Source organism: Lissotriton helveticus, chromosome 1_1, assembly GCF_964261635.1.
Source record: "Lissotriton helveticus chromosome 1_1, aLisHel1.1, whole genome shotgun sequence".
NCBI classification, from domain to species: domain Eukaryota; kingdom Metazoa; phylum Chordata; class Amphibia; order Caudata; family Salamandridae; genus Lissotriton; species Lissotriton helveticus.
In genome coordinates this window covers 1,138,952,598-1,138,972,404 of record NC_136057.1, presented here as the reverse complement: position 1 = coordinate 1,138,972,404, position 19,807 = coordinate 1,138,952,598, and the positions used below count along the sequence as shown (strand labels likewise).

General features: G+C 43.3%; 1 protein-coding gene across 1 annotated transcript in view; it reads right to left on the bottom strand.

Annotated features, from left to right (window-relative positions):
• Window positions 1-19,807, bottom strand: part of LRRIQ1 (leucine rich repeats and IQ motif containing 1) — a 1,358,071-nt gene that overhangs the window by 145,906 nt on the left and 1,192,358 nt on the right. The window contains exon 23 of the mRNA XM_078678880.1: window positions 9,426-9,558. Coding sequence (XP_078535006.1) covers window positions 9,426-9,558 — 133 coding nt within the window. The remainder of the gene's footprint in view (window positions 1-9,425; window positions 9,559-19,807) is intronic.

Below are 19,807 nucleotides of genomic sequence, written 5' to 3'. Positions count from 1 at the left end.
AAACGAAAATGATCTTCGAAGCTAGTATGATTTTCAAGCTTCAGGTTAGTGGATTTCTATCCACATGCATGTTTTTTAACTTTTTAAAACTTTTTCAAATCACTAAAACTCCTCCGTAGAATGCACTTAAAAGCCCGAGCATTCACGTTTACGTTGCACCGCTATGCCGGACCGCTACTCTCATTGTGCATGGTTAAACACATCGTCTTTGATCCCTCACCCTACGCTCCTCCAACACCGTTGTAACACACAGAAAAGATGAATGCACTTATACTAACACCAGAAAATTGCATAATCATGTCATACTTATGTTTGTATAATTCTGGATTAATTTGTAGGATTAAGTCCCCTGACGAAGGGCTTCAGCCCGAAATGCATTGGGCAAAAATGTCGATATATTATGAAAAAACAATAATGTATTGAAAATAAATAACGAAGAGAAAATTATGAAAATAAATACCAATTACTGACGAAAAAAAGAGCAAGAATAATTCTTTACGAGTGCGCCAAAGAGACGTTACACGGGACTCGTGTAACGCATATTTGAATTCTACACTTTGTGACCATATATGACAATTCCATGTTTTATACCTACTTGATATTTGAATTGCATATAAATAATCCATGTTTTACATTGAAGGCACACACATTGTATTAATTACAATTATGGGATAGATTGTTTAATTCAGAATACCTCCAATTGAGTTAGGACGAATGCCAGTTTTTGTAAGAGTCCCATAGGACCATTGTGATTATTATTATCATATGTCTCCTTCATCAGCATCAAGCCTCACCTCTCTTGCTCAGAGTAGATGTTACCAGATTCTGGATAATGCATATTCCAATTAGCAATATAGAAGTGACTTTAAGTCTGGTGCTGTTTCTTCCATACAGACCAGGGAAGATGACTTTCTTCCCTGCAATGGAGGAATAGTGGTGTCCAGAATAACAAAATTCAGTAAGGACCCATAGTTTTTATTTTTAGCCATTTTCATCATCGTATCCATCAAAAGAAACTGCTACAAGTCCTGGTCCACTTGGTCGAGAAAGTGAGCCTGTTCCTCATTCATAGTGACTCCACAATCTACTGCAAGGAAAACTGCCTCCTGAAGTAAAGCAGAAGGAACATTGCTTTTGCAGCTGTAATTTACTCATAAGGATGCTACAAAACCAAAACAAAATTCCAAAAGTACAAATGAAGTTGCATGGTAGATAGACAGACTAGTGGGGTACAGATTAGGTTTGTCCTGTGTTCTGTGTTATCACGCCATATCATCCCTGTGTGCTGCCAGTGCAGCAGCTGGCACATGGGTGGCAAGACACAGCACCGTACCAGTAGATTAAAAAACTCCTGGGTTCAGCCTGGCTAGATCTGTGCCTAAAATATTTAAAAGATAAAGAACCTGAAGAAATTAACAAGTTACTTGCCTCTGGTAATGTTTGTTCTGGTGGGCACTTTATCTAACTACAGTATCCACTAGAAAGAGAGTTACTGAAGGTAAGGAACTTACTTTTGATAGATATTTCTAACTGCTGATTCCTCATAGATGCCATAGAGGTACTTTTCAAAGGCCGAGGGTCTGGGGAATTAACTCAGATCAGAATGTCTTAAAAAGACCGAGCAGGCAAAATAGCCCTCCCATCAGCCCTATTATCAAGGCAGTAAAGTTTTTTGAACATGTGCACATTTGAAAGTTCATCCTGCAGAGGGTCGGCCTCATACCAGGCAACAAACATCTCCTTGAGCAGAAGGACTCTGTTGGAGGGCATCAGACTGTAATGATAACATCTACTGCGGCCAGCAGATCAAACATATTTAACTTTCACCCCTCAATCTCCGGCACGGAGCTGTAGGTTGCCGAGACACGATCACAGGACTCTTTCCCCTTGCTGACACAGGACGTCCACCCAAAGTGGCAGCCTAAGCAGAGAGGCACTTGCTAATTCTCAGGAGCTTAGGATGCCATATTCTCTTGGCTCAGTCCAGGGATACATAGATGATTGTGCCCTGTTTCTCCTGACTTTTCTGGGGGACACCCAGACCAAATGCCATCTGACCCGTGGGACCAACAGGAATCCCAGAGGGGTACATAGCCCTGGAGTAGATGCCATACATCGCATTTAGATAATGCGTCGGATCCTGAGCTGGGAAGGATGGATACGAACTCCCAAGTGGATCTTGAGCGTGCGGAGTCGATACGACGTCGACCTCATCTTCAGGCTGGTGCACCGGAGTCGACAGACCTTCGGGCAACGGAGCCTCTCCCTCTCCAACTATCTCCTCCTCACCTTCATCCTCCCGAACCGGAGAATGGGATGGAACCGGAGACGGATTCGCTGTTTGCTTCGGCGAACCAGGCGAGTTCGCATGCGACGCCTCACCTCCGGAGTCATGTTCTTCCGAAGCCGAAGACATCACTTCTTTTTCTACCAGCTTTACCTGCGACTTCGGCTTAGAACCCGAGTCCTTCTTTGAACGATGTCGGGATTCATGAGATTTTTTCCTATGCTTCTTATTTGAAGATCTCGAAGCATGGGCCGAGGACGAATCCGAACGTGACCTCAAGTGAGATCTTGACCTCAAGCGTCGAGTTTGCGATCTCCATTTCTTCTTTTCTTTACTTCCTTTAAGCTTTGCAACAATAAGCTTAGCTTCTCTCTCCCGGAGGGCCTTAGGAGTCATCTTCTTACAGGATCGGCAGTCTTTGACATCGTGGTCGGAGCTAAGACACCATAAACAACATTCATGCGGATCCGTAATGGACATGTTTTTGTCGCATTCTCCACAGGCCTTAAAACCCGTCTTCTTCGAAGACATGTTGAAAGAGGAGATAAAGGAATACTAACAATACAGAGTAACAAAGTTACAGTCAAAGCTACGGACGATCCTTAGAAAACCGTTAGCGTCGATGACGTGGAAAAAAGGGAACTGATGTCATCACGCCGGCGTGGGCCTATTATAGGCATCGGTGACGTCAGCGGAGTTGTGAGCGATGCCGTGCCTCTATGACGTCCGAGTCCACGTCGGCGCGAAGCTACGAAAAGAATTTCCGAATGTTGCTGACGCAGGGGGATATTCACAAGGTGAGGAATCCACACGGCAGATGTATCTATCAGAAACACAAGGCAGGTGAGGTAGTGGCAGAATGAATAGAGGAGACTAGTGGCCCACTGCAGTAGAAATGCATCTCCTAGTGACATTCCTAGAGGAGACTCCAGTAAGCAGTAGCACTGTCACTATATGCTGTTACCAGAGGCAAACATGTCTAACCAAGGAAGGGCCAACTGGTCGAAGATGATCCTTGCCACCTTCAGATGGAGATGCCACTCATGATCCATCAGCCGACACTCTAAATGGTTGACCACAAGGAAGATATTCTACTGGTCCAACCACCTCCACAGAAGTTGGGCCTCCTTGCACAGGACCCAGGGCCCGTTCAGTGAGGACCTGTACTAGCCACTCCTTGTTGGATGGCAGGAAGGATTTCAGGGCCAGACAGCTCACCTTAAGCTTCAAAATACTGATGTCTAAGTGGTGCTCCAACATAGACCTCTGATCTCCACCTCTTCTAGATGACCCTTGCCACCTTGGCAGTAACACATCTGTCACAAACCTGAAGTCTAGGTGGAGGATAGAGAATGGCCTGCTGTAGGTCAGTCTAGCACACCTCTGCTAACACAGGAGATACTAATCAGTCTCCTGTGAGATCTCGTTGAAGTCAGAGAGGCAGCCCTTATACTGGGGGCACTAAAACCTGAGGTTCCAAAGCAGGGCCAATATATGCGATCTAGTGCTTAGTATGAAGAGGATGCACAAGACTAAGAATTGAACACCCCTCAGGGTCGGCCCAGGATTCGGTCAGAAGCACCTGGATTATATTCTGAATGCCCCATTAAAGACTGTGTCCAGGAAATTATTCAGTTATTTAGCCCAATGGCATTTTTTTAAATAATGGTACAGCCCATCATAAGAGTAGTGAAGACCTACTGTCAGCTTTCTCATAATCCATCTGTGTTAAAATTCTGCATACCATGAAATGTGTTGAAATCAGATCCAAATAAGGCCTCCAGTACTGGTGTTGAGTCAGATGTAGAGGATTACAGTCTGGTTGCAAACCCAAACCCAAACTGACTGATTGTCCATTTGTCATTTCTTATAGTGACTTAGGCCTGCAGTGGCTTGACGAAGCCTAGCATAAGAGATCAGAATCGGGTCCTAGGTCATCAGTGAAGGACTTAAATTGGCGCTGGTATCGAGGGACTGATGCGGACCATCTGCAGAGTAGAAGCAGCATGAATTGGTGTCAGAGAACAATGGGGCCTTGAACAGATCCCATGGGATCAGATTGCCCTGAGGGAGGGCTTGCAGATGGAAGTCTAAATGTGGCACCTTGTGGCTTTTAGGGGCGGGAAGGCACACCAGAGGGCGAAAGAACCATCTGAAAGAGCTACAGAATGGCCGCCTTGAAGAAGGCAATTTGATGTAAGGTCGACAACTGAGAATTTAGGGGTGCAGAGAACAACTCCGGGACCGGATCGGAAGACTCTCTTATAGTGTATGACCTTTTATTGACAATCTTGCACCTTCTTGTCTGATTTTGAGTGATGGGATGGGGATGAATCCAGCTTGGCTTTCTTCCACTTATGGTGTGTCTTTGACTTCCTAGAAGACTTCAAGCAGGAACAGGACTTCGTGCTGGACTCTTTGAATGGGATCAACAATGACCCGCCAAATGTAGTGGAGTAGATGTTATGGCAACCTATGTTTGGTTACATAGAGTGTTGGCTTCCGCTCCCCAATCGCCTTCGGTGCATAAAAATGCATTTTTTGCACAACTACAAGTCGTGACCAAAGCCTAAGCACCTCAGGCACAAGTTGCACAGATCTGTGACTGACATCTGCCTTCTAGAGTCATAGCGCAGCTTGAAACTTGTCAGTTTCAGGGAAGATGGTGAACGTGGTATAGTGATAGTCACTATACTGCAGTTTCCCTAATTACCTTGCTCCAATGATACAATTTTTAGGCCATCTCTACTTTATTAAAAACATTTTGACTTCATTTTATTTTCTTACAAGTCGATCTGCAATTCCCTTATTTTTGTGTCTTCCTGAACAACCATTGAAATATATAGTTTTCCCCACACTGTTTTTACTATCTGCATTCAAATGCAATCTATGCATCAGTTTTATCTTCTACTCTTCCTCTGTGCTCCACCTCAGAGACTACACTAAAGTATCACACCTCCATTCACCCCTTCTCATTTCAATACTTCTCCCTTAACACCCTAAGACTCAGACTACTCCTCTAACCTTCAGTTCATTCTGTTTCTTCTAACTTCCTTATTAGGTCCGGCTACAAACAGGTCATCAATTCTTTAAAAAAGCACAATAAGAATTAGTACACTGACAAATTGGGCTATGATTCAGCCTTAACCAGCCATCGCCTTTCATGCGTTTTTCATGGTTTGCCATTGCTTGGATGGGTCATTGTACGTATTTGATTGTTACTTTGTCCTTTTTTAATTCCCATTAGATTTTGGTTTCAGGGCATCAAGTAATCCTTTTGTTTGAATGCAGCTTCTATTTTAAAGCCAGTATGTGTTCTTTCAAGGTATTTACCTTGCTGACAAAAATAGATTTTGGTTGCTGATTTATGGCTTTTTGCTTAGGAATTAGAAGCTCTCTACACGCATTGGCTTTCATAAAGGTACAGTCCTAATCATTAATCTCCCTTGAACATTCATGTGTTTTGTTTTACTCTGCTGTCGTGATCATGTTTTTGGATGTACTGCTTCATTCATTTGCAGAGTAAAGATGTGACAGCTTTCTTAAAGATTCAACAAAGACACTGACCCTTTGTCAAAAGTATCAACTATTCAATAATTAGCTTTCTATGACTTTTACTTGGGTTTTTTTATTGGTTCATTCAAAGTTATGAGACACAAAAAAGAAAAACAATGAGCGAACTACCATGCCTTTCTATGACTTTAAAGTCCGCAACATACAACACAATCTTCACTGTGCTTTTCAATGTACAGCTTGAATCGGCTAATGAAATCTGTTGAGTAACCATCACACCACTTCTACTGTCATCATTACCACCACTGGCACCACCAGCACAGCTACTCACCAAGACAGGGGCTGTTCCTCCACTAGGCGTAGGAGAGACACCCCACTGCTTTCTTGCAGTGCGAGAATTATAAAAACATAAAATGGTAAATAACTTTCCGTTATTACCATTTTATGTTTAGTTGGGTGGGTGGGTGGGTGGCCGGGGCTGCTCTGCGAGCTCCTGAGGGCACAATGACTGTTTGGATGGCCCTCTGTGGCAATGCAGCCTACATGGAGAAAATGTCCTCCCCGTAAGTCCCTGGCTAGGCTGCGTCCCCACCAATCACAACGCTGCCATTGCAGCTTTGTGATTGGCTTAGGAGAGGGGAGGGAGGCTGCCTGCTTCCTGTTCCTGCCAGAGGCAGGAGAGCAAAAGCAGGTGCCGAGAAAATGCGGGACACAGCCAACGAACAGGTACATTTTTTTAAAATTATTAAATTTACACTACCTCCTGAGCGAACCTCCCTGTGAGCCCCCCACCCAGTTCTAAATTAATGGATGGATATATATCACATGCCAGTTGCATGCTTGACTATTGGCATTATGACGAGGCAATATATTTAGAACTGTGGGAAACAGTCAGCTATTTATGTCGCTCTGCTTTCGTGGCACTCGTCCACCTTGCCAGACCTTTCACTAATCATCAGAGTACATTATGAATGGTGTGGGAGGCTGCATGGTTATACGTTGATGTATTGCTGGCTAGTTACACGCATGGTCATTCGTAATATGATGAGGTAATAGATTACAGCTGCTCAGAATATATGCGCTTCCTATATGCGTGTTGTTCATGGAATCGTGAGTGCCAATAGACATAATTAAAATTAAACAGCTCAGATAAGATATGCTCAACAATTTACACATTGTTATTACACCCTGTCGATGGGGTTTGCCCTGGAATAGCGATAGCACACTGTTTACTGCGTACTTACATGATGCCTCATTTCATTTTGTTATGAGATCATTGATATTATTTGATGTAATATATATTGTGAACCGGCATAGCGCCTCACATTGTTTTTTGATGATAAGACTAATATTGGAATGTGTGATTTACTTGTAAACAAATTCTGTTGCTGGTAGCCATATAACCTCTGATTAGATACTTACCTTTACCTTTAGATTTCCCAACCTTTAGATCTGAGACATTATATACAGGATATAAGGTAACGAGTCGGCATTTTAACCTCTTCCTTTCATTGCATATGATAGATCGTTTTTTTGGGTAGTATATCTGCTAATAGATGCTACTCCTTGCAGAATAAATATTATTACGTTTATATCTGATACTCCGGATTCTAATAGTGCTTGATTATAGTTGACATAGTGAGTACAAGTGCGCCATTCTCCCACCATTCAGGGTTCTAAATAAATATCACATGGCACTGCATGTCTTCACCTTTTATACAAAATTACAGAGTTGGTCATGATGAGACCTAGACACTCTTGATTTTTAGACTTTTCCATGGTTAGTTTAAATATATTCTATTGAAAGCACAAAATCTTTCTGCACTACCAATAGGCACTCTTTGCTGAAGTTTCGAGGTCGAATGGCCCGGTGACGGTTAGAATACCAATATCGAACATAACTCCTCCTGATCAAGTGAAATGTTTATGTTGTAGATGCATTGCCCTGATGAAGTCTGCTGTGACTGAAACAGCTGTAGACGAAACACGTGTTGGCATATGGGCATCTCTAAAGATGATGGAAAAAAAGACTTCTGAAACCGTGACCTCAGTTTGAAATTCTGTGTGCTTGGAGAAACTGTGATCCATCAGGACAGCACAAACCTTGCTCTAATTTAGAAAAAAGCTAAACGATCCCTCTTTAAAGAACACTACATCAAGGTGCAGAAACAGTCAACTTTCACTCCCAGAACTCAGCAGCTCTTTCAACCATTTGCTGGCTTTATCTTTGCCTTTGACCCTTCATAGTGCTCCAATTCCGTCAGCCAGGGTTGTGCTATACAAATAGTATAGACTTACCGTTCACACCACGATTATCACAAGAATTACCACCACAATTACCACCATCAACACCTTTACCAACACCATTACCACTGCCACCACGATTACCACCATCACTACCATTACCTCCACGACCAGAATTACCATCCTCACTGTCTCCATGACTACCACACCTATGTCCACCATTACATCAATACCAACACCACCAGCATTAGCTTCACCACCTCCATCAAGACCACCATTAACACAAACACCAATATGACTGCCACCATTATCAATACCAACACAAGTAGCTCTACCATTACAGCACCAATACCAACACCACCATTACCACAGTTGCCACCACCATTGCCACCACCACTATCATTGCATCACTTATTTCAGAAGACTATCTTCGCTACCACAGTCACCACCACTATTAGCAACACTATCACTGCTATCATTTTCATTATCACAAAATTCACCATTACAGAGACTTACATCCCAATTACAATTACAGCTGCCACCATCAATACAACTACACCCCCACCACTACCACTACTACTACTACTACTAAAACTAGCACTACCATTCCAACAACAAATGTCTCATCTGTGTAAGAGCACTGCATGTGAGCAAGAGAAAGGGTGATGTGAGCATGTGTCTGAGAGACATTAAGTGTTTACTATCAATAATAAAACAAGTATTGGTTGTATTTGATTGTGTCTGTTGATCAAAGCCAGATCTATAGGATTTGTCAAGTACTGATTTTCTCCTAAAGCCGATCTTCTTTTGCTCGATTTTCCGGTCATTTCCACAACTGCCAAAAAACACGATTTCTGCATATAATCTTGTATACCTTTCAATGTTTCATTGTACCTAACAAAATGGAAATAATACCAAGCTTTGATGAAAGTGATTAATAAAAATAAACAGATAGAAATGAACTTTTTGACTGAAAGTTATTCCCCTTTTGACACATTATCTGCTGCATTTTAGGTGCATGGCTTGTTGCGCCAGAAATGCACGCACTGTTCTTATCACTCACTGTTCCAGTGCATCTTGTTAGTGGGTAAACATATTTGAACTTGAACTTGAACTTGAAATAAGAGCACAACAGGAAGTGTAGGTACATATTTTACTTGTCCAGAAAGCTAAGATTGTGTCTCAAGGGCCATAGAGCACTCTTCTCACAGAATGTCCATTGCTGCTGGAATGTGGATCCTAGTTGTGCTTCAATTGGAATAAGCAGAACTACTGGAATCATACTCATCTCGGGACTAGCTACAAATGGGTATTTGCCTGTGGATTATAAAAGGTGTCCAGCTTCATATGAGAAAACTGAATGTAAAGTTAGGGGCCTCACCATTTCATAATTCTGGAGCTGGTAGTTTCATGATCTCCGCATTGAGTGTGAAGCCACTGGTATGTAAGTTCTCTACTTCTTTCAATCTTTTCAGATGGAACTTTATCCGCAGAGGCAAATTCTTCTTCCCTACCTGCGAAAAAAAGGTCTCATGTTATAGAGCTGCTGAAAAGTACAGATTGGAACAAGCTGGCTAAAGATAGGACATTCGGTACGTCATAAAGAATGTTATACATAAGGCCTCCGCTGAAAGGTTCTCAAACAACAGTAATGATCTTAATATGTGACATCTGTATAGCTTACCAGTCCCCAGTCAGGGTTGCTATAATGGTTTTTAACCTAACACGCCTTGTGAACTTCGTCACTAGAGTTTAGTTCTGGCCCAGAGTTTCTGAATGAGAAGCTTCCTTACCATGTGCCTCTTTTGAGAATCCTTCGGTTTAGAAGAGAACATTCTCCGCTCTGGTCCTGAGGTCAGGGAGCAGTCTACCATTTCTGCCACACATAGGAGTGGACCCTTTGAGTTTTTGCATTTTTTATAATTAGCTAGGCCATATGGGCTGAAGAAGCACAAGTTTCCTTGAGGTACTCAGAACAGGTACTGCATGCACTACCTTGCAAGTAGAACCGAGGTGAAAGGGCAAGATTCCCTCACAAGCACGCTCTGACAAACCCAACAGTTGCAACACATGCAGCAGGGCAGGAGTAGACGTATCCTCCATACTCAGAGCACAGGTACAGTATGAGCAGCAACGGCGGGGAATGCGTTCCTCAGAGGCAAATGGCACTGTAAAGAGCTCTGTCAGTAGCTGGCACTCTGACAACTGTGTTATCATGCCAACTTTTGTCAAAATGGTGGACTCACAACTTTCCTTTAAGAGCTCACTAATGGAGCTCCTCAAAACCACTGTCTTGTGAATTGTTAAAGGCAATCTAGGCGACAGGTTTCGTAAAGAAAGCAACAACAGAACTTTCTGAAATCCACACTCTAAATAAAGCACACTAGAGTGCCAAGCACTGGAGCTTGCTTGGATCTTAAAAAGAGGCTTTGGAAATGGTACTACCGATGCACACACAATAAAAAAAATACATCTTGAAGTTGAACCGAAACATATACACAAACAACAAAAGGCACTGAAGAAACAAGTTTTTATTTAAAAAAAAATGTGTGCCACCTCCAGCCCACATAATGTGTTTACTTAACATTAGATGCAGCAACATTAGATGCAGCAGATGGAGCAGGCAGACACAAGCTGCTTAACGCAAGCTGAACCTGTGTCACTCTACCTACTGGAGTGTATCTGCGGGCAAACTCCACCTGTGGTGGCTTCCACTGAACATGGACATATGGGGAGCAGCAGCACTCCAGTGGCCCATGGGAAACAATCTACCCTTGAGAGCTTCACCTGCCTAGGGGTCTGGGTGAGACACAAAACAGTGAACAGAAACATCAGGCCAAACTGGACCCTTGTTCCTGCAGGCTTAAGTCTGTAATATGTCTGCACCTGTCAAAACGTCAGTAAATGGCAGGAGAGCCGGGAGTCATTCTCTTCACAGACAAGGCTCCTGCCTCTTCCACACACAGTAAGACCTGTCCGCTGCTCCCAAGGCACATACTGTATGGTTTGGGATTGAATGGCAGCAGCAGGCTGAGGGCTGGATTCTGCTAACTTCCTGTTAACAAAGGTCTAGTTTAAAGCATTAGCAGTTAGCTTTGGGTTCCGCAGTAGCATGCTGCTCGCCATTAAGCGCTACAATGCCTCCTCAGGGGTAGTAAACAATATATATATTCAATTAAGATCATGATCAGTGCTTAGGAAGAAAGTGGAAGGGTGGGACAGCAGTAGAGGGCCAGGCTCACCTGTGGAGGAGAGCGAGGCTCAGCAGAGGGGGACTAAGCTCCCACGATTGAACTCTAATGAAGGACGGCACATAGAAAAGGTAATTTATTTGGTTGCTGTTGGCTGAAATAACAGCAGAGAGCCAGCTCAGTGATGTTACTGAGAGTGGAGGGAGTGTGATACAGAAGGGTGGGGGATACAAGCGGTAAGAGAAAGCAAGACAGTTGTAGAGACTGACTCTCCCAGGGCTCACATTAAAGTTCCTCCTTAACTGCTGCCTTCCTCTCGATGGCCAGCTTGCTTATTAGCACCACTGCTGCAGAAACAGCTGGGGACAAGGTGCGGTTGGACACAGCTGCTTCTCTGTTACATGGGATCCCAATCCTGCAGCAGATGCCTCACCCTACTGTACACCCTCAAAGAAAAAAGCAGATCTCTATACACAGTAACTAGGATGATCAAAGACATTCAATTACCCGCCTCATAGGCAGCCATGGCAGGATCAAGCGAGACCTCACTGAAGCGGAACTATCTCATCAAACTTTAAATTTGTGTCCTTTCTACGATTCCTTACACCTCCAATTATATGTAGGTTATATGTCTGTTTGGACAATACCAGTACCCCCTCCTCTTTGGTTTATTGAGGCATAAGAAGTGTGTGAATGATATGTATGTGAGAATTCACAGTCATTCCAATTGAGGTTGTTCACATAACATGCAGTCACCAACAGCAGATGCTTTTGTGGGAACACCCACTACTGCTCCCCTTGGGCATTACAATAGTGAAACAGTCTGTGCTACTGATGGTAAGTGTGTTACCACGCGTGACACCTGTGCACAGAAACAACCACAGATAATCAGGGTCAGAATTTTGTGTTCAAATTTTCCACAAGCCTGTGTGAAACAATTAGATAATGGAGTCCACTATATTTCTGCTTCTGCGTACTGTTTGCTATCATGCACCAAATATATTAATAACCAGGGACTAATTGACATACTGTGCTTGCAAATTGTCCTTCAAGCATATCGGCAATGTATATTCATATGTACAAGACGTGTCACTGGCGTCAAAAAAGTGATTACGATATGCTAAACATAACAGTTAAAATAAAATTGATTTGGACAACACTAACTGAGGTACTGCAGTACAATGAGCATTAGCTTTGATCCTAAATTCAAATTCATTAAACCACTATGGAATTAAGGAGTGAAGATACCTAGGAAAAGACACCAGTTTCGACTAGATTCTCTACCCTAATTCCAGGCATCATGAATCTAATATGCTGGAATGTGAAAGTACATGGGGGACCTGAAATTACATGTCAGTTTCTGCATGAGATTCATAACTCTGGGGCCTTTACGGTTGATCTAAACTGCTCGAAGTGGCTTTACCGTGTGTAGAAAAACACCTGGTAAAATGGGGTCTAGCATTCTTACACCGGGTAATTTCAAGTGTGGGAACTTCACCAGGCCCCTCAGTATCAGCAGGCGTGGTAAACCCCCAGGCAGGGCCGGCCTTTAGCATGGGCGAGCAGGCCCAGGCCTGAGGCGCCAATTTACCGAGGGGCACACAGAGATGTGCACATTAAGGTTATGTCAACAACAGCAGCACCCATCTCATCTTGCTCAAGCCTGGTCTTTGTCTCTGCCTGTTCATTTCTGTCTGATTAACAGTTTAAAGTAGTTTTAGTCCTTCATTATGATATGGCCAGCGATGTGTTTAACACACCAGTAGCCCCCTAACTTGCCCTCCCTTCACCCTCTGACCCATGCTAGAACACATCAAAAGACCATCATCAGAGTGAGACAGATAAGCTATCAGTGATGTAAAGTGGTATAGCAAGGGGGGAGCGGGGGCGTGAGTTTTGGGGGTGCCACCCCCCTGCTCTTAGGGCCACTGTGGGGCAGCAATCGCTCGGACAGGCGGTAAAAGGACTAGCTGCACCACTGGTGATGTAGGTGTACTAGGGAAGGTCCCGGGATGTTTAAGTTCAGGGGTCAGTTCCTGCTCATCCAGGTCCTGACCAGGAAACACGAAAGTGACTGCCTCAATTAATTCACTACCATCAACAAGGACGCCAAATTTCTCTCCGCCAACGCCCAGGGTGTTATCTAGGTGTAGCATTGCGGCCTACTCATAATGATGCAGTAGAGAAAATGTGACTCCCCCTTGGAAACCCAGTCTCAAACACTCTCTGACTCAAACACACTAGGTCTACACAATACATAAAGTACTAATTGAGATCGGATAAGACCAACCCCACTGATTCTAGTACCACCAAAATCAAGATGTAGCATCAAGGGATTGTTGAATTTCTTAAAAAAGACATTATATCACAATACACTTTTGGTGTTCATAGGCATATAAAAAGGTATACAATTCATATATAGCATACAGTATACATTAAAAACAATGTATGCAAATATTAATAAAAACACACAAAATATATACAATGACAAACCAGAAGAGAACAAATCTTAACGGGGAACCCTTTTTGCACAGTTCTAAGAAAGCTGTTGCATTGACTGATCCGACAATCTTCATCAAATCCTGGTGAAAATCTATTAATTCCAATGATTTCTCGTGATAGGATTCAGAGGGGCTCAGCGTCGACGCGTTTCGTTGATAACTCACTTTATTTAGAAACCACCTTCCGCAGGACACAAAGGGATTTTTTTCTGCAAGGGGGCGTCACATTTTCTCTACTGCTTAGTAGTGCGCTGTTCACCTTGGCAGTGGGGCCGCCTCTCCAGTTTTATAACTACTCATAATGATGGCGAAAGTGCTGTAATACTAGGCACTGCCGAGATTATCTACAGAGCTTTGGCTTTTATCGCCACAGCATTAATTAACAAGCCATACCTTTGTGAACTAGTCACAGTCTTTAGGACAGTGTCAGAAACCTGCAGTCAAAAGTAGGAGCAAACTGAAAAAAAAAAAATACAGATTTCCGAGTTTGTTTTACAGTCCCACTCTGTGTCTGTTACAGAGAAAAGTGCATAACCCTCGTTAGTAATGAGCATCGGCAAAGTCATAAGGAATTCTCTCAAGTTACCACTTGAAGGCTCAAATCGTGTAATCAAAACAATGTGAGACTTAAATGCTCCTGGATGAGACAAACAGAAAGAGAGGCAGGAACCCCATTGAATCAAGAGCAGACAGCTGGAAGAGAGAACAAAGCTGAACAACCATGAGAAAGACGTTGACCCAAAAGCCACTCCGAGTTTATCTCATATACTGGAAACAATAGCTCTGCCTACAGACAGGTGAAGCTGTCTATAGCCGAGACCTAACATAGTTCAAACAAACGGGTATAACCTTCAGCATAATACCTACACTCAATTATTTATTATGCTTTATTGACTTGCTGTCTGTTTCAATGTATATTGCATTGCGTTTTAATTGCCAGAGACAGTTTCTTGTTGATGTTAACATTGAATTGTTCATAGGTACCTAAATAGACTTGTATTGTTCCTGCTCAATCTTAACACATCAGAGTATTTTTGTTTCTGTTTCCGTGATTTTTCATAATCTCTCAATAAAGCATATTTAAACTTAAAAAAAGATATACTCCGCATGCTCAAATGCCCTAGAGCCAGGAGTTTTTTTAAGCTCAACTCTGAAAAATGCAAAGCATCCCCTAGCCTCTTACCACAACAATGTATCCAGTAATGTAGGATCGATAACTAACATGTAAAAGGAATTTCAGATTAAAAAATAATAATAATTGTTTGGCCCCCAGTAATATTTCCAACTTCAAGAAGAAGGAATTAGTTTGGTGAAACGATTTAAAATGTGTTATCAAGGAAGAAAGTCTCCTTTCTGTATGTAAATGTATACATCAATGTCATTAAAAAAGTAACAATTGGACTGATAAAAATAATTACAAAATAAACCTACAACTGCAGGTTTACTCCTAAACTTGGTTGTGGTTTGATGATTTGTTGAATATCACAGAATATTCCAAGATTGCTCCTATGACAGCCATAGCTTTAGAAGAGAGTTCTAGGAAATCATTTGTAAATTTCCATTGACATTTATGTGTCTGTATTTCCGCATGCATAAAAAACAAGCTACTTACCTGTACACTGTGGTTCTCCAGTATTGATATATTTTATAGATTAACATGCTTGAATCTTCCCTTCGTCAAGGTGGGAGTCCTCTTGATAACATAAGAAACAGCAGTAATATGACATTACCATAGGCCTCCATAGAACAGAAAAAAACCTCACTTAAGTAACTTTCCAGCCTTATTTTAGAACATCCACACTTCAGCCAATAACAGCTGAGACCTCAGAGTTCCCTTCCCCACAGACCCACTATACCTCCGATGTTGAGCACAAGTGTAAAGGTATACAAACTCTGAGGTAATTGGTGAGCCTAAACGGGGAGGAGGGAGGGTCGCATATGAATCTATACAAGATATCAATACTGGAGAACCGCAGTGTACAGGTAAGTAACTTGTTTTTTCTCCAGAATTGAATCGTTTTATAGATTCACATGCTTGAATCCAACTAGTAAGCAGTAAAAACACAATAAGAGAAAAAAATGGTGGCGGGAGGCGAACCATCCCACCATGAACAAGTTGCATCAGGAAATCAAGAAGAGAATAATAAGCATACACATTTACAGACAGTTTATACAGAACATAGCCAGCCCAAAAGCCGCCTACCTTAAGCATAGAGGCATTGGAGTGTAGCTTGTCCACAGGGATATCTGCCTTTTTCCAACCATCAAGGCGTTAATGCTTCGTGAATGTGTGAGCGTTTGCCAATGCTGCCACCCTGCAAATGTCCGGGATAGATGCTCCTGCAAACAGGGCTGAGGTAGTCGCCACTTTTCTGGTAGAATGAAATTGCGCTTTTGCAAAGAGCGGACAACCAGCTTTTTCATGACAGAAGGAAATCGTGGAGGTGACCCAAAGTGAAATGCTGGCCCTTGTCAAGACCTGTCCTTTCCTGGGTGCCGAGAAAGAGATCATGAGCTGAGAGGATTTACAGAATGATTACGTTCTTTTAAGATACAACTTGAAGCATCATTTGATGTCCGGAGAGTTCAACGCCCTTCCTGCTGCTGAGGGTGGATTAGGAAAGAACGTTGATAAAACAATCGGCTCATTGAAGGCACCTTAGGTATAACAGAAGGTTTAGTGCGTAGAATAACTCTGTCTGACAAAAACTGCAGATACGGTTCTTTTATGGAAAGAGCTTGGATGTCACTGATACGTCTGGCTGACGTAATGGCCAAGAGAAAAGCCACTTTCCAGGAAAGGAATTTTAATTCACATTTGTGTATTGGCTCAAAGGAAGGCGAGACGCATCAGTTGAGACAAAACAGTGTTTAATTGCCACAAAACTGTGGGAGGCTTAACAGGCAGGAAAACTCTGAAAAGCCTCTTCATAAATTCTTTGAGGAGTTGGTTAGACCACAGAGAAGTTTGATTTGAACGTCTTCTATATCTAGAAATTGCAGCAAGATGAACTCTTATGGAATAGTGAAAAAGTCCTGATTTTGCTAAGTGTATGAGATGCAGCAGCACCTGCTCCGGAGATGAAGAGAATGGATGCAACCCTTGCGAGATGCACCAAGTACAGAACCTCTTCCGATTAGGCGTGGTACATTTCAATGTACACGAAGCTCGAGATTTCTGAAGTATCTTAGTACTATCCTCAGAAAGCCTGAAATCCCCAAATTCAGCGTGTTGAGGAGCCAAGCTGAATAATGAAGAGAGGGAATTTGTGGATGAACCACTTGGCCCTGGTTCAAGTAGAGAAGATCCTCCTTTGGAGGGAAGAGAATCAGGGCACACTCTGCGGTGCAGCTCGGTGTACCGGAACTGTCTTGCCCATTCCGGAGCGATGAGAATGATCCGACAAGGCTCTTGCTTCATTTTTGGAGTATTCGAGGAATGAGTGGAAATGGGGAAAATGCATAGGCGACCATCCCCGTCCAATTCACTGGTAGGTGTCTCTCCATGAATTTTGATGAGGATGTCTGCTTGCGAAAAGAGGACACTTTTTGTTGAGTAACGTAGCAAACAGATCTAATCCTGGGTAACCACAGTATTGAAATACCGACTTCAAATGCTAGTCATTGAGCTCCCATTCGTGACACTGTTTGGAGGCCCTGCTGGGAGAGTCAGCCTTCTCGCTGTGAATCCCTGGCACATGCTGCACTCGCAAGGAGATGTGGTTGGCAAGGAGATATTTGTATATCTGCTGAGCAAGAATGGAAAGCGCCCGAGATCTCGTTCTGCCTTGCTTTCGGAGGTAAAACATTGTCGTAGTGTTGTCCGTCCCGATGAGCATTGACGCACCTTTGATCCGAGGTAGGAATGCCTTCAGACCTAACAACACTGCTTTGAGTTCCAGAATGTTTATATGAGACTCTGTTTCCTGTTTGGACCACTTGCAGTGAACCTATAGTTCTTGAAGGTGACCCCCCCAGCTGTCCATCAACGCATCCAAGGTCATCACCAGCAGTGGTACAGAGCGAATGAAAGAGAGACCTTGCGACAGGTTGTCCTTGACAATCCAACACGCCATGGCCGCCGTCATTAATGCTGAATTCCAAACCTTGTAGTTGAATGAGACTTGAGACTGGACCCACTGCGCATCAAGCTGTTCCTGCAGTGGTTGCATGCGAAGTCGGCAATTGGGAATAAGCGGGATGCAAGAGGACATCATCCCCAGCATGGACTTGTACTGTCTCACAGAAGCGAACCTTCTTGATGAAAGAAGCTTTTTCGTATCCATAATGCGCATTATTCTTTCCTGAGTGGGAAAGGCTTTGCCCCGAGCTGTGTTGAGAAGTGCACCCAGAAAAAGCAGCCATTTGGCCGGGATAATGGACGATTTTTCCAGATTGATGCGAAGAACTCGAGACTGGAAGATAATCCAACAGATTCTAGTTGAAATTTCTGCAGCTTGGAAAGACGGAGCCTTTATAAGCCAATCGTCCAGGTACGGGAACACCTGGTGACCTGAACTTCTTATGAAGGCTGCTATCGGTGCCATGCACTTTGTAAACACCCTGGGAGCTGACTTTAAACCAAAAGGGAACACTTTGAATTGATAATGGCGCCCTGCCACCTTAAACCTGAGAAATGTTTGATGTTGAGGGTGAATAGGAATATGAAAATAGGCGTTGTGGAGATCGAGAGACATCAGAAAATCCCCATTCTCCATCAGAAGAAGAATCTCCTGAAGAGAGAGCATCAGGAAAGATTGACTCCTTATAAACTTGTTCAGCTTTCTGAGGTCCATGACCTGCCTCCTTTTCTCATTTTTCTTTTTGATGAGAAAGAAGTGGGAATACAATCCCTGGTTTTGCTAGTTGAGGGGTACTTCCTCTAGGGCCTGCTAGAGAAGAAACAAATGTATTTCCTTCTTGAGATCTGGAAGGTGACGGAGCAGAACTTTGAGCGGTGGAACTTATGGAAGATGTTGAATGAATTCTAGTGTGTGGCCATGATGGAAAATGTCTAGAACCCATCTGTCTGAAGAAATGAAGTTCCATTTCTGAAAGGATGCAGATAAGACATGATCATGGTGTGGGACTATAGTAGCAGGGCCCTGATGATATTCATTGCCTCCTATTGGAGTCTTGGAACTTTCCAGCAGATTGCTGCCTCTTTTGTCCTGCCGGTCTCGAATACGTCTGAGCGGTGTTGGACAGAAAAGACCGGTTGTATGGCTGGTTGGTAGTCTGCGGGTATAATTGGTACTGCTGGTGAAATTGCGGACAGTATAAGAGTTGCCCCGACCTCTAGCCCAAAAAGACAAAGCGCTCTGCTGGAGCTTGCCTAAGGCTTTGACTGTATCCGTGTCCTTCTTGAGAGATTGTAATGTCTCGTCTATGTGCCTACCAAACAAGCGATCCCCATCAAGTGGCATATCTAAAACCTTGGCCTGTACCTCAGGACGAAATGGTGGTTGCTATTAACCATCCCTGGTGATGCAGGACCGCCGCTCCAGCCATCTGTCGAAATACAGTGGATGAAACGTCCACAGCTATCTCAATGAGCTCTGAAGGTGCTCTTTCTCCCTCCAAAAGAATATCTCTTGCCTCTTTCTTTTTATCCTCTGGTAGATATTCCAACTGAGTAGAGATGTCCGACCACATCTGCTGGTCATGAAATTAGCGGCACTATTGGAGGTAGCCGCCAAAGCCGAGAGCCTCTTCCCAATATTGTTGAGGCGACAACCCTATTTGTCCGGTGGTGCAGTGCAGTGAGATGATGGATTCTTGGCTCTTCTCTGTGCTGCCTGCATGATCACAGAGTCCAGCCTCAGGTGACCAATGAGGCACGCAGGCAAGTCATCTGGAGCTTTATATTTTTTGTCCAGTTTTGGTATAACCGCTGGAATGTAGTCAGGTGTCTTCATCAACTTTAGCCCTTCTTGCCATAGAAAGTCAATTACAGGAATTGCTCTCACTGAACGTTAAGTGCCTGGTTTAAAATCATATAGAAAACACTCAGTCTGTTTTGTTGGCATTGGTAAATCAAAACATTTGGAAGCCCACTCCAGAAGGTCATG